The sequence below is a fragment of the Pleuronectes platessa genome, chromosome 21, assembly GCF_947347685.1.
Source record: "Pleuronectes platessa chromosome 21, fPlePla1.1, whole genome shotgun sequence".
NCBI classification, from domain to species: Eukaryota; Metazoa; Chordata; class Actinopteri; order Pleuronectiformes; family Pleuronectidae; genus Pleuronectes; species Pleuronectes platessa.
In genome coordinates, this window is record NC_070646.1 from 14,412,736 (window position 1) to 14,426,563 (window position 13,828).

General features: G+C 43.0%; 1 protein-coding gene across 4 annotated transcripts; it reads right to left on the minus strand.

Moving 5' to 3' along the window:
- Positions 1-2,691: 2,691 nt before the first annotated feature.
- sstr2a (somatostatin receptor 2a) lies at positions 2,692-12,851 on the minus strand. Of its 4 annotated transcripts, none has more exons than XM_053413684.1 (4): positions 12,480-12,851; positions 7,607-8,284; positions 6,439-6,764; positions 2,692-5,143 (listed from the first exon to the last, which is right to left on the minus strand). In XM_053413684.1, exons 2-4 carry the CDS (start codon positions 7,992-7,994, stop codon positions 4,715-4,717), a joined length of 1,143 nt encoding a protein of 380 aa, XP_053269659.1. In that variant the 5' UTR covers positions 7,995-8,284; positions 12,480-12,851; the 3' UTR covers positions 2,692-4,714. The 4 variants fall into 4 exon arrangements, with proteins under 4 accessions (XP_053269659.1, XP_053269661.1, XP_053269660.1 ...); XM_053413686.1 differs by lacking the exon at positions 12,480-12,851 and adding an exon at positions 10,602-12,425; XM_053413685.1 differs by lacking the exon at positions 12,480-12,851 and adding an exon at positions 10,528-12,425.
- Positions 12,852-13,828: the final 977 nt, after the last annotated feature.

Consider the following 13,828-nt stretch of genomic DNA (forward strand, 5'->3'; position numbering starts at 1 on the left):
CATTTACACTGGTTTTGACACAGACTGTCTTATTAACATCTATTAAACATCAGGACGTGCATGAGGTCAGTTAATTATGTCCAAACAGCCAGTGGCAGTGACAGACATCGTGTGTCTTCCTCAGTTTGGTTCAGTTCATTTCAGCCCAGTTCAGCTTGGGCGGGTTCAAAATGTGTGTCAGCTCATATTCTTCACCAGCCAATGCACGCAAATGAAAGAGAGAGAGAGAGAGAGAGAGAGAGAGAGAGAGAGAGAGAGAGAGAGAGAGAGAGAGAGAGAGAGAGGGCACAATTAAGTAATGATAAGTGATTAATTGTGTCATTGTTTGATGCAACACTTATAAAAACCTGCTCTGATCACAAAAAGGATCGTACACAATGTCAGATATAAACACATTAATAAATTGTTTTGAAAGGTATGGATCTTGTGGAATTTAAGACAAGTACACAACAAGATATCATCTACTTCCTGGAAACATACTATACAAATGTTGTGTTGGGATGTAATTCATCATTGGGGATATTTGGTAGAATGGCCGGAGGAAGGAAATCAACATTTAAACATTTGGAACAACTTAAAGCAGTACGTTGTAATACTGTGTGTTCCAGGGTCAGTGAGTTGATTTGAATCCAAACCTGTGAGCTCTTGGTATCTCTCACAGAAAGCCTTTGGTCTTGGTCTGCTTCACACATTACTGTTTCACTTGAACGATGTACTGGGACTCTGAGTGAATGTGACACTGCAGGATAAGGAGGACGGCTTTATTACTTTGCAGTTGTGGGACAAATCTCCCAGCAACCGTGTGTGGGTCCATCATGGAGGTCCGTTGGAGGAGTCCCTGTGCACAAACCGCCACGTAGCTCAAACAGAGGCTTGTATCTGCCGTTGACGTGGGCTCAGTCAATCAGCATTAATGGAGTGATAAGGTTTCCAAATTCAGATTATTGTGACAAGGTCTTTTGTTGTTGCTCCTTTGGGTAAGGTACTCGGAATCTGAAGCTTAAAGCATCAGCACACTTACGCCAACTAGTTTTTTAGCAAGTTAAATTTGTAGAAACGTATATACCAGATGTAAAATGGTGCATCTTAAAGGATAAGGTCACCCCAAGAATGGAGATTCACTCATTATCTGTTCACAGCAGGTGGGTGAAGTGTTTGACTCCGGAAAAACACTTTTGGAGATTCAGGGGTAAACAGCGTTTCAACATAGACCAATTTAATTCAATTAAATATTTAAAAAAAACAGACTACTGCTCGTGTGGTGTCATCCAAGCGTCATTTACATCATGTTTTGAGCCTAAATGTTCGCTGTTATCCTCCAGGAACTTCATCTATCAAGAGTTATCGCAATACTTACGAATTCTTGCGAGAGTCCACTCAAACTCTTCGCCCTCGCCTCCATCGGCATAACGGTGAGTAGATAATGAGTGAATGTTCAGCAATTGGGGAACAGTGCGGCAGGAGAAAGGTCCAAGCACTCAGCCAGTGAGTCAGTGTCAGCTGACAATTATGACATCTCAAGATGTTTCTGTAGCATCACTCATGTTGAAGGAGCTGCTTTTATCCTGATTTCGTCTAAAGACATTGTTATGTGAGTAAGAATCGGAGTTAGAGCTCTGCTAACCTGTGTTCGATAAACGTTGAGTTACAAGAGAGATTGAGAGCATTGTTGCAGCACTGACCACCGCACCTTAATAGTTGTCATAACATAAACCTACAGGATCGTTACATCGGGAATCAGCCTGGAGAGTACCTTGTTTCTATGTTCAGTCACATTGATGATATCGCCTCAGGTAGTGGCTAAAGCAACCGAACTTCCCCAGCCTGTTTGTTGTTTGTTGGTTTGTATGTTTGCTTGTTGGCAGAATTACACAAAAACAACTGGACAGATTTTCACGAAACTTGGATTCAGGATGCGGTACTGGTCGGGGGAGAAACCATTCAGTTTTCGTGTTGTCCCTGGTCAGATGGCGAATTCAGTTCACTGAATGCCGTGTAAGATGCACTGAGTCAAATTCTTGTTAACACAATGCTTTTTGTGTTATTTGCTTAGTAACACTGACGGTGAACTGACATGTGTTGGTTATTGTATTCACTGGTATCCATAGAAACTAACGTCACTGGGTCCCCTAGCAATGACTGCATGTGCTCTGCATGTTGCTTCTGACACCCCAGTGACCTTATTTAGCATGTTGTGTATTCATATTTTAGCAGTGTTTGTCCTTTATGAATGCTCTGTATACATATTTAAAGCATAACAAAACGTTATATTCATAAATTAATAAATTGCATGTCTCTTGTACTGGATTATCAACTGGGCAAACCGGGAACTGGGAGAACAAGGTTTTGATAGCCAGCTTTAAAATCAAGTATGAACAGATGTATGTCCTGCATCTTTAGCTTATGTTGCGGACCAACCTTGTAAAAGCAGCCCTCACCCAAATCTATACTTTAAAGAAACATACTCCTCTCTGGTTCATATGGTGCACATCTAGAGCGTTCTTTTAATTAAATTAATTTAAAGCGGTAGCACATGCACAAAGGTCGCCCTCAAAGGTAACAGATTCCAATTGATAGGTCGACAGACGAAAGAGTGAAAGAGAAGTTCGAGCATGAGAGAGAGAACTGCACTGCACCACGCTTGTGGGTTTGTGCATAACAGCAGCTGATTCTATGAGGTCTGACAGTCCGGTTGGTCGGTAAAAACTTTATGGACGATAGTGTCCGACAGTAGAAATCTCTTATGGTATTATGATTCTTTTAGTGGTTCATTATAAAAATGTGGCAGAACAAACTACAACATGGAGGCCCACCACAATCTAGATAGTTAATGGTAAACACTGAAGTTATCCAACTGGCACATTAAAAAACGACTTGGGGTGGGTTCATGTAATTCCAACATAGGAGTAAAGGTTCCACAATGCACAGGTAGGTGTGGTGGGTCAATAAGCAGCACAATAAGTCCAAAGACTATGTACTTCACAAAAGTACAAGAGTCATTCAAGTCAATCTAGACATTGATTTTGTATTTTGTGTAATAACAAGCTGAAATCAACCAAACATACATGATGCAACAATAGTAAAATGATAAGTTCTTTGATTAAATTGTGATTAAAATGTGTAAATTCAGGTGAGTGGTGAGAGGTCAGAGCTTCAGATACACAAACAGCTGGTCTCAGTCATTTTTGGCCAACCATCATTGTAGTTATATTGTAATGAGAAAACTAATTATATAATTATTTTGAGAATAAAATGCAATAAAAATAGATTATATTTGTGTTTTCGGCGTATCGCTCTCTAAGCCACACATCTCCATCTCTTCTGTGCACCTGCAATCCTGCAGCCCACTCAAACTTTGTCTTCTCTGTGCTGTGCTCTCATTAGATATGACGAGTACTCCAGCTCTGCACTTCTTCCCCGTGTTTCTCTTCTTCCCCTTCTCCCCCGTGACAAAGTGATACATTTTCCTGTCGTCTGTGAGATTTAGGCATTTTTCAACCACATGCTGCCTCAACCAACGATAAACTCTGAAATATTACACTGTCAAAACACAACACTTTACAAGAAGAAATGGGCTCTTCATAGCTGCATCTCTAGCACAGGGACCAGGCTGCAGTGACGTATAACATATCCGCGACGGATTCCGCAAACACAGTTTCAAAGCCGCTCTTGACACAAATCACAACAATGCAGAATTTTACAGCAGGGTTTGCCTTCGAGATTCGTTTTGGCTTGGGCATGAAGTTGTTTCCCCCAGAGGTTGACAAGAAGAAAAAAATACATATTCCTATATACAAAGTCAAGCTGTTTTGAAGTACGCGGGGTGAGAGCGGCTTCCGAGATGTTTTCCCATCCTTCCACGTAATCAATAATCCACGATGTTAAATTCAAGCAGTCAGAGGTCAATACAGCTGTTTCCACTCAGAGGTCGACAAGGGAAAAGAGCATCCTTCCTTTGACAGGGAATAACATTTGTTTACCATTTTGTTTCACTGTCGATCATGCAAGACCAGATGAATCAGCTGGATGGAATAAGACACGACCATGAAAGAAGTCTTCTTTGAGTTTTGGCAGCTGATATTTATCTTTCAAAAGCTCTGGAGAATTACAGTGCCGGCTCGAAATGTTTGTCCCACTTCTTCAACAGTACTTCCACATTCAGAGAAATCAATGCTCGACCTTGTAAGCTCTGGAAAGGTCCATCACTGCTCAGCCGTCTCCGTCCTCACCATGCGTGAACTCACCCCTTCATTGTCTCCAGAGGGTCCACTCTCCGATCGTACGTCTTCTTTTGATTTGGGTTCTGTCTGCATGTTTTTTCTAGTAGCTGGATAGTAGTCCCATGCTGGTGAGCGAGAGCTGCCGTCTTGTTTGTGTTTAATTTGTCTACAGTGTTGGAAATAATTTGTCATATCATACATTTGCTTTAGCTCAGGGCTAATCTGCGCAAGTTCTCCCATTAGCCCAAATATCAAGCGTTTGATCTGGAGCCAGTGAACTTTCCCCGACCTTTTAAAAACCCTTAAGAAATTGTTTATTGTTTTCACTCACTTTGCTCATCTGTCAGTGTCCATGAGCAGCAGCTATTACATCATCCTCCCACCCCAGCGCCATTGTCCCGAGGTCACTAGCGGTGCGCGGGTAGCCCATCATCCCCCAGCACCACCGCTCAGTCTCTCTGGCCTCCCTCGACGTGACTGCCACCATTTGATCCTCAGATGCTGGTCTGCAGCTCGGAATGGAGCAGGGCGGCATTGTGAGTCTCCAGGTTGGCGTTGTTCACGGCATCGATGACCATCCGGCTCCTGTCCGCCCGGCTGTCACTGCGCTCGATCTCGTCCAGGCCCGTCACCTTCTTCAGACACAGCACCTTCTGAAAGCTCTTCTTGAAGTTGTCCGACAGGAAGGCATACAGGATGGGGTTGGCGCAGCTGTTAGCGTAGCCGAGGACCACCACGAAGTCGAAGGTGCTCTTCACGGCGGAGGTGGGGCTGATGGAGCCGGTGACGGAGGTGACGTTGAAAATGTAGAAAGGCAGCCAGCAGAGCACGAACACCGCCACCACAATGGACACCATCCTTGTCACCTTCCGCTCTGAGCGCTTGCGCTTGGTGGAGCCCACTCTCATGCCAGACGACTTCACCTGGGAAGAGGACGGACTGTTAGTGGGGTCATCTTGAGGGAATAGGGACATTTTAGAATATACCCCTATTTGTTTTTAACTCAGATGAAAAGATCAATATTATTATTATTATTTATTTATTTGATTAGGACAGTGCACATTAATCAATATGTCAGCCAGAGCATCAATATAAATATGCCGGAGTTAGCTTAATTGCTAATTTTCATCCGTTGTCCTAAGGCAAGTCAAGAACATAAAAACAACATACCAGTATACAAAATAGATTAAAAAAACACTTTTACACACAAAATAGGTCCCCATATCAAGAGTCCATGTTAAAAAATTAGAATGACCAAAGGTTACATATGAGAGCAGGTCTGGCTTGCTACTAACCACTGTTTAAGGTTTTTTCTAAAGGTGGTATAAGTGGCACAGTCTCTAACATGTGTTGGTAATATATTCCAGGACTGTGTTCCTCTGATGGACACCACCATTTGACCAAATTTGGTCTTGCGGCGTTGTATTTCGCAGTCACCTCTAGTTAGTGCTCGTGTATTTATTGTAGGGGATTTCTTCTTTATAAAATTCTGTAATGGTGGAGGGGCTAGACCGTTCAGAACCTTAAAGATTAGACAGACATCCAAAAACAGCTGAAAACTATCGAAGTCCATGATTTTGTGTTTATTTGTAATTTTACAATAATGGTAGTATATAGGTTTTTTGTCTAGTGTTTTAAGAGTTCTCTTGAATAAAGATTTGATTGGTTTTAAAGTGCTCTCAGAATACAACTGTAATATCTCGTAACCAGGACTTAGCTTACATTTACCTTAGTTTAGCTAAGGTTAAATATAACAAATCTGTTCCCAAACTCTAAAGCAAAGACAGTTAGGGTTAGGGGTCACTGTCACTTTATGTACTTCTTATCAATCTGTATATCTTGCACCAAATGTCATCCGAACAAGATTGCAGTACTTTTTTTGGCTTAATTAAAAAATGTTAAGGTAAGTAGAGATGCATCATTCATCTTTACAACAATCATTGGTTAGATTCTTAAACTAACCAGTATCCAGATCCAATATTACTGCAGCTCAAAGTACTGGACAGTAATCTTGGGCCAAAGAAAAATTGCATTTTATTTAAGTTTTCACGATTCAAAATGGTTTAAGTAGCCCAAACATTTAACTTGTTTGTTTTTTGTTTATCATTCTAGTGCCATAGTCAGTTCTGAATTAATGTTATTGAATTTCCAGGAAAGAAGTAAAGCAAAACCAATAGAGAAACAAAGTTCCATTATAACACCACACATGCAGTCTCACCTTGATTATAATGAGCAGGTAGCACATACATATGACTGCGAGGGGCAAGAAGAAACCTATGAAGAAGGTGTAGAATATGAAGGCTGTGTAATAGATGTCCTGGGGCTCCGGCCACACGATGCCACACACCGGCACCTTGTCCAGACCACTGAAGATCATAGTTGGCAGAATGACCAGCAGCGACACAACCCACACTGTCAGGTTAATTAGCTTGGCTACACGGGGCTTCCGCCATTTCGTAGATTTAATGGGGTGGACCACAGCCAAGTATCGATCGATGCTCATCACCATCAGACAGAAGATGCTGGTGAACTGATTGAGAGAGTCTGGGAAGGGGCAGGGGAGGAGAGGAAGGAACAAGGTGAGTTGAGGTTATGTATCACATGCGGAGCAATTACTTAAGCTACAAAAGGAAGCAAGAATAGATTAAAGTGAGATGAAAGCTGCCTCGAGCGATAGTTAATAGCACTTTCATATCTATCTGTTAAAAACGAAGCAACAACAATGAGCTGGCTATCTTAAATCTTGAGCCCACACATCTAGAGCTGACTGGTGCTAGTTTGTTTCATCAGTATCAGTAATTGGTTTTCGTGGTCCGCACAGCACAAGAGGGCTCCCTTCTGGGGCCACGTAGGCCGTGTCTTCTGAAGGAGGCAAACCCTGAATTGGGACACGGCTGTGGTTTAGAAATAACCACACCCTTAGCTCTTTAACTTTTTTACGATTGTTGTTATTTGTAGTTGTTAAAACAAAAATGGGATACAATTCATTCATTAGTGAGCTCTTAAAGTGTCTGTATTCATATTTTTTTTTAACCTTTAAACTGCAGAGGCAAGGTAGATGTTTTCCCCTGCTTCCAGCCAGATACTTATTAAGCAGCCTTCTGATTGTAGTTGAATACTTTCAATAGATATGTGAGTGGTATTAACATTACCTCTAACTTTCACCAAAAAACTATTTAAAAAAAACATCTCAACATTTGTTTAATTTTGACACTCAGACTGAGTCTAACATCTAAAAAGTAAATATGTTTTTCTTGAAATTCCAACTAGAGCAGGAAGTGATTTCATGGTAATTTCCCTCTCGAGGAACCTGACAGTGCTCCTCTGTCGAGTAAAACTGCTGCTCCTTTATAAAGTGCACCAATAACCTTCCGCTCTACACCCACCTACAGTCATGATCACTCTGCAAAGAGCCTCTCCAAAGGGCCAGTGCACCAGCGCGAGCTGCAGGGCGATGAACGGCAAGCTCATCATGCACAAAACATCTGCGACTGCCAGGTTCAGGATGTAGATGTTGGTCACCGTCTTCATTTTGGCATATCGCAGGATTACATAGATGACCAGGGCGTTGCCACAGAGCCCCACGGAGCACACCATGAAGTAGATGAAGGTGATGACCACGGAGCTGGTCTTGTCCTGGTGACGCTCTCTGGTCCCTGAGATGTTCATGTCCAGGTCAGACTCATTCCCTTGGATGTAGCTGTCATACAGGAGGGGCTCGGGGATGGAGGTGTTCGGGGGGGTCGAGAGGAAGGGCCACTGATCCAAGGCCATGATGGCTGACAAGGTTTTGGGAAATCTAAAAAAGTTGACAGGTAGAGTGTGATCTGAGAGGAGTTCACAGACGGTAGCTGTTATTGGGTTTTGGGTTGGGCGTTGATTTTAATTCACAGGGTGGTGAGAAGAAGGGTTCAGGGCTTCATGTGTTAAGTTTCAGGATAAGCAAGGGGTTCTGGGTATTTGAAATCTTGGGTATAGGGCTCTGGGTTTTTGGACGACTGAGGATTAGGAACCACAATTATCACATCCCAGCTGGAAGGAGATGGTTGTAGACCGAGATGGATCTAGGGAAAGAGAGAACGGAGTGAAAAATAGTATCTATGGCAGAGTATATACTTATACCAGTAAAGATCCCAATAATAGTCCTTTAAGATTCACGGCCACAGTTCCAAGGTTACTTAACTTAACTATGTTCATAGCTTATTCTTTCTCTACAGAATAGCTCACATATTTTCTATAGATGTTTACTTCTCTCCGTGGTTATAATCAACAATGCAACACACCAACAGAGACGTGGAAGAAACGGCCGAATCCATCCATCTATCCATTTTCTGCAGAGCAGGCCCTAGGCAGAATTTGATTTGTGGGCCCCCCCACTGCCACATTTACAAACCTTGATCACACACTGTAAATCAAACACACCCACTGACAATTGTATTAGTTGTAGCTGTGTTGCTTATACCAATGCCCGCCTTTATGCTTCCAGGGTTTTTAATCTTAATAAGTATGCACACACAGACGCACCTGACTTCTCTCAGAGGGATGGTGAAAAAGATCCTAAATTACCAAATCAGCCTTTTATTACTCTCGCTCTACCCCCGCAGTTATAAAAATATACAAGCAGATGGAATTAAAAGTTGCCCTTTAAAAAAAAAAGAAGATCCAATGGTTTTTCTTAAAGACAGTGCTTTGGTTGTTATGGTTATAATAAATCCAGAATGACTTAATCACTGCGTTCAGTGAAAGCAGTGAACTGATGGAGACATTCGAATAAGTGTGGCAGGAAGCAGATGTGAGGAGGAGTCAGGCTTTTGTGTTCGGTGCACGACCAACATGTTGCAAATAAAGACTCTGCCTTTGAAAATAATAATAGTTTTGTTGTAACCCAGGATATTTTCTGTGATTTACCGTGTCACAGATGTAACACCTGCAAATTATTGTTAGCTTCCTAAAGTCCCTTAAATGCGTCACCTGCAAACTACACAGACGGACACATGGGAACGCCTTCGCCGACGTGTAACGCCTTCTCTGAGCACCTCGGAGAGCTCTACGTACACCTCTGATTTTTCTAACTATACGTCGGCATGTCGGAGAGCCTAGGGATACCCCTTTGCTGTGATTGGTCCGCTAACGACATCATTTACAAAACATCATTTCCGGAATCTCACATTTTCGGACCTCACACTTCCTGTTTCATTTAGAAGCCGCCAAAAGTCTGCTGCTATCGCTGTCCACTGGCTGGTTGAAGGGACAGGGTAGGTAGTCTGGCTGTAGATGGGTTCACAATGCCTTGCACACCTGCGACACAATGACACCGTGCAGGATGCCAGTTTGTAGGCTAAAAAACCGTTGCGCCACCTACTGTTCTGGTGGTGAATTGTTTTCAGCACCAGCAGCCCTCGGAGCACCATAAATGAAAAAGAGTCCGTTGTATCATTCCGTCGTGCCGTCCGTAACGTAGCATATTTCAGCCTTAAGGCGTACACAAGACATTTGCTTTGATTCGAGTGGGAGGCGGGGCCTAGCTTGATTTGCAGGGCCCTGCAACCGTCGTAGTGAACGTATAGGGAGGTCCGGCTCTGATTTTCTGTATCAAAAACAAACAACAATTCGTCGCTGCATTCACACTTATGGTTGATATATAGTCTCTAATCAAGTCTTTGGACTGTGGGAGGAAACCGGAGCACCCAGAGAAAACCCAAACAAACACCTGGAGAACATGCAAAGAAACACACAGAAAGAACCCAGCTCAACTGGGCTAAACACTTCTAGCTGAATCCAGCAGAGTCCACTTGGGTGATTCTTACATGATGCGCCTATTTCTTGAAAATCAAACAGAATCCATCTTGCCTAGCTCTAAGGTTTTTACATGTGGTCAACCCATAGAGTTTCAGATCAATTATTCCGGGCAGATACATGTTTCTTTGATTTATTTGACAGCAAGCTAGTGAGTGTTGGTTCACACCAATGGCAGTCACGACAGAATCGATTACATCAGAGCTGGAGAGATTTCTTCATTGAAATAGTGCAAAGATCAACACTGGAGGCTTTGGAAAATAGGTTTTCACTCTTCTCCTGCATGGGGTCAAAACACAGTGATAGACAGGTAGTTGGTCCAATCACCTAACAAGTAATTGTTTTTTCCAAAAAATCTCAATGAACCTCCACCAGTTATTCTCCTTGTTACAAATCCTCCTGTGCCTGGTTAACCAAAACACTAGGGATCCCTGAGCCAGCCGCCATCAGGACACCTTACGTTATCGAACATCATCCCAAACAATCACAACTTTTGAAACATGAGACTGACCTGCGTTGGTTTTGATCCAAAGACAATATCTACTTTCACAAAAACATCCAGGTGTGGGTGACTGGAAAACTCACCCCAATGTTTACTTACGAGAAAATTATTGTAGGACTCATTAGGTCTTCTGGTCTTTTCTTGCTCGTTACTCTGACCAGGCAATACATTCCCCTCCCCGTGCGACACTGACCCCAAGTCAGCCAGGACGGGCGTGTGCACATGTGAGTATGCATGCCTCCCCCCCGACCATGCATACATTCAAAATGGTGAGCCTGAGCGAATGAACGACGAGGGCACCTCGCTGCCAAAGACAAATGTTTATTTAATCGATCCTGGGAACAAACAGCTCTGACACTGTGGCAGGATCACTCACTCTTCCCCTGCAGTGACAGCAGCTGGCCCACAGTCGGGCAGCGGTCCAGTTCTTGCTTTCATAATTTACCTGACGTGGGACTGGCACATGTGGGCTCACTTGGGTCAGTCCACCTTGTGCTAATGACGGCTGTGGGGATAAGGGGTCGGGTACAAGTAGCAGTTGATGACGTGGGTTAGCAAGGGTTTCACTTTATCCTTTTATTAATCAGAATGTTTCACTCATTAAATACATTAGATAATCATGTATTTCCTTAAATTCATTATTCATTTATTTAGCTTTAATTCTTGATGATATCGATAAATAATCATTGCAAATGTTAGATTGTATAATCACGAATGTAACCAAAGGGATCATCAAATTTTCTGTTATGTAAATCAAAACCCCTGAGAGGTTTTCACTTCAGTTTTAGACAATAAAACAACAATCAGATTATCAGAATAATCACTGATTGAGTTTGTTAGCCAGTTGTAGCGTTAAGAGAAATACATATCGCATTAATAACTTGCGAGTGATCATTGGCCTCTGATACGCTGTGTTCATTTTTCACATTGTGCATTTGACTCAATGGCTGTGGGAACGTCTGCCATATCTATTGGTGATATTATTATATATTATATTTATATTATTAAAGCCCAAATTTGGTCTGAGAGAGTCAGATTTTGTGGCTTTTCGTTCCTCTAATGATGTTTTTACAATTGTATGAGTAATATCGGATCAACGAAGCTCCCCCTCATAAAAAGAAAATGGACTTTTTATTAAGTTAGCCTATAATTATAATTTTTGGTCGTTAGCGTTGCACTTCCGGGTGATTTGGCAACACCTAGTGATTACAGTAAGTGCAGGGATCTTGGGCAACAATGTAGACTGAATTTAATGAAAAGAATTGAAAGAAACAGAAATAGCTCACATAAAACTGGTCTGATTGCATAAAAACAATTCATGACTGATAATTTCTGTAAAAAACCCTGAAATCCCTACAAATAATTGCCGGTTGACCTTTACTAACAGGTATCTGTGGAGCCGGCACATGCTGCGGGCTTGTGAATGTGTGAGAGTGAGAGATCTACAGAGGGGGAAGCAATCAAAACGAAACGCACCCACATGTTTGATGAAAAATGAATTCGGAGTGACAAATATTCGTTCGCAGGCGGTGAAGAATAATTCCTCCAAATTGAAAAACAAGGCTCTTATCGCCTGATAACCATGCACACGTCTCTCCATGGGGAATTACACCTGCTCCACTTGTGTTTTAATGCTGAGATGAAGAACACAACTGCCCAATTAAACCACAAATCCTGACATATGCACACAAAAAAAAACATTTTGAGTGCAATTACTTTCTGTTTAAGTGCGTTTAAATACCCCAAAAAACGTGTTATTTCACAAATAGATTCCCTAAGAAAACAACTTTTATCAGCTTAAATAAAAAACAAGATTGTGTGTCAGTGCGCACAAGCAAACCAGAGTCCTCCCTGAAATGCCAATGGATGAAGACGGATTTATTGAGCAGCATAAAAACCAGCGCAGTTTATAAATTAAAATAATTATTATTATTTTTGTTGTCGTCAACAGCATCACTTACTTTTTAAACACGTCCTCCTCAAATCGCGTCCATGGTGGCGAGACGTCCCTCAGCACAGAGCGTGGAGTCCAGCCGCTCCGGAGCGACGCTGACCTGCTGGAAGAACCGCATCCCGCGCCAGCCTCTCCATCCACCTGCTCGCGGTGCGCACGGCGCTGGCGTTCCGACGCCCACTCAGCGGAGCTGCTGGTGACAAAACTATATCTCGTCAGGTCTTTTTTTTCATAAATCCAAGAAACATCCCGAGTTGGTTTGACTGAAACTTCTTAAATGATTTATTAATAAAAAAAAATAAGCCGGCGTACGCTCAGAGTGCACTGCGCGCGTCCAACAAGAGCGTCTTGGCACAGAAACTACCGCGACGAGACAGACGGAGCGGCAGGACGCGCAAATGTGCCGCAGACGGAGAGAGAGGGGGAGAGAGGGGGGGGGGGGAGAGAGAGAGAGAGAGAGAGAGAGAGATAGGAGGGTAGAGGGGGGGGGAGAGAGAGAGAGAGAGAGAGAGAGAGAGAGAGAGATACGAGCGCGTCACCCTCACCGTGTGTGCGTCGGTGTCTGACAGTTTGCCGATTTTGAGTCAAGCCCATGAGTTGGCATTTTGTTCCATCATGACACACTGCCACATTTACTTTGCTGCAAACATGTGCTCCACACCAGGAGCTTCTGAGATGCACCAAGATAAAGCACATCAGTAAAGTATTAAAGCAAGGACCTGAATATCCCCTCACTGGTCCTACAGTTGCATGGGAAACATCAATTTTACAGAGAAGGTAATTTGCAGGAAAACCAAAAATCCGACCTCAAGCTGTCCACCAAAATGATGCTCCTGGCTCTTACCAGATCCATCCGCTCCCACTGCTGTTGTTGTCCGGGGCCTTACAAGTGCAGACCAGTCATAGATGCACATCCAACGTCAGCCGACGGGGATGAGATGGCACCTGGAACGGATGGAGAAAGCCAATCTAACCTCCTTCCAGTCTTATGTAAAGGAGGAGCTTTGGAAGCCAGTGCAGATGGCGGGTATCGCCTGCGACCTCTCTCAGTGGAAAGCTGCGTGAGAAAATGTCCCCATACTAAGTCTCAACATAGCAACACAAAAGTGCTTCTATTATTAATACCGGCTGTTGTCCAATAAAGATTAATACATCTATTTATGTGCAACGTGATAGGAGGCTGCTGAGAGGAGGAAGCATTATGCCAGAGGTTGAATCGAGAGATTGTGAACAGTTCATGTCTTGAGTTATTCAAAGCAGAAATCCCCCATCCATGTATCCCTGCGTCGGGTCAGGAGGGTTTGTGGTTCACATTTGTGTTCGCTGCGGTTTGAGGTCAGTGAGTTGTCTGGGTGA

Excerpts from the sequence above, each read along its gene's own strand:
- sstr2a (XM_053413684.1), bottom strand. The coding sequence starts at position 7,994 with ATGGCCTTGGATCAGTGGCCCTTCCTCTCGACCCCCCCGAACACCTCC. Across the intron at positions 6,765-7,606 it reads CAGAGTGATCATGACTGTAG|ACTCTCTCAATCAGTTCACC; the intron begins GTGGGTGTAGAG and ends GCCCCTTCCCAG. Across the intron at positions 5,144-6,438 it reads ACCTGCTCATTATAATCAAG|GTGAAGTCGTCTGGCATGAG; the intron begins GTGAGACTGCAT and ends TCCTCTTCCCAG.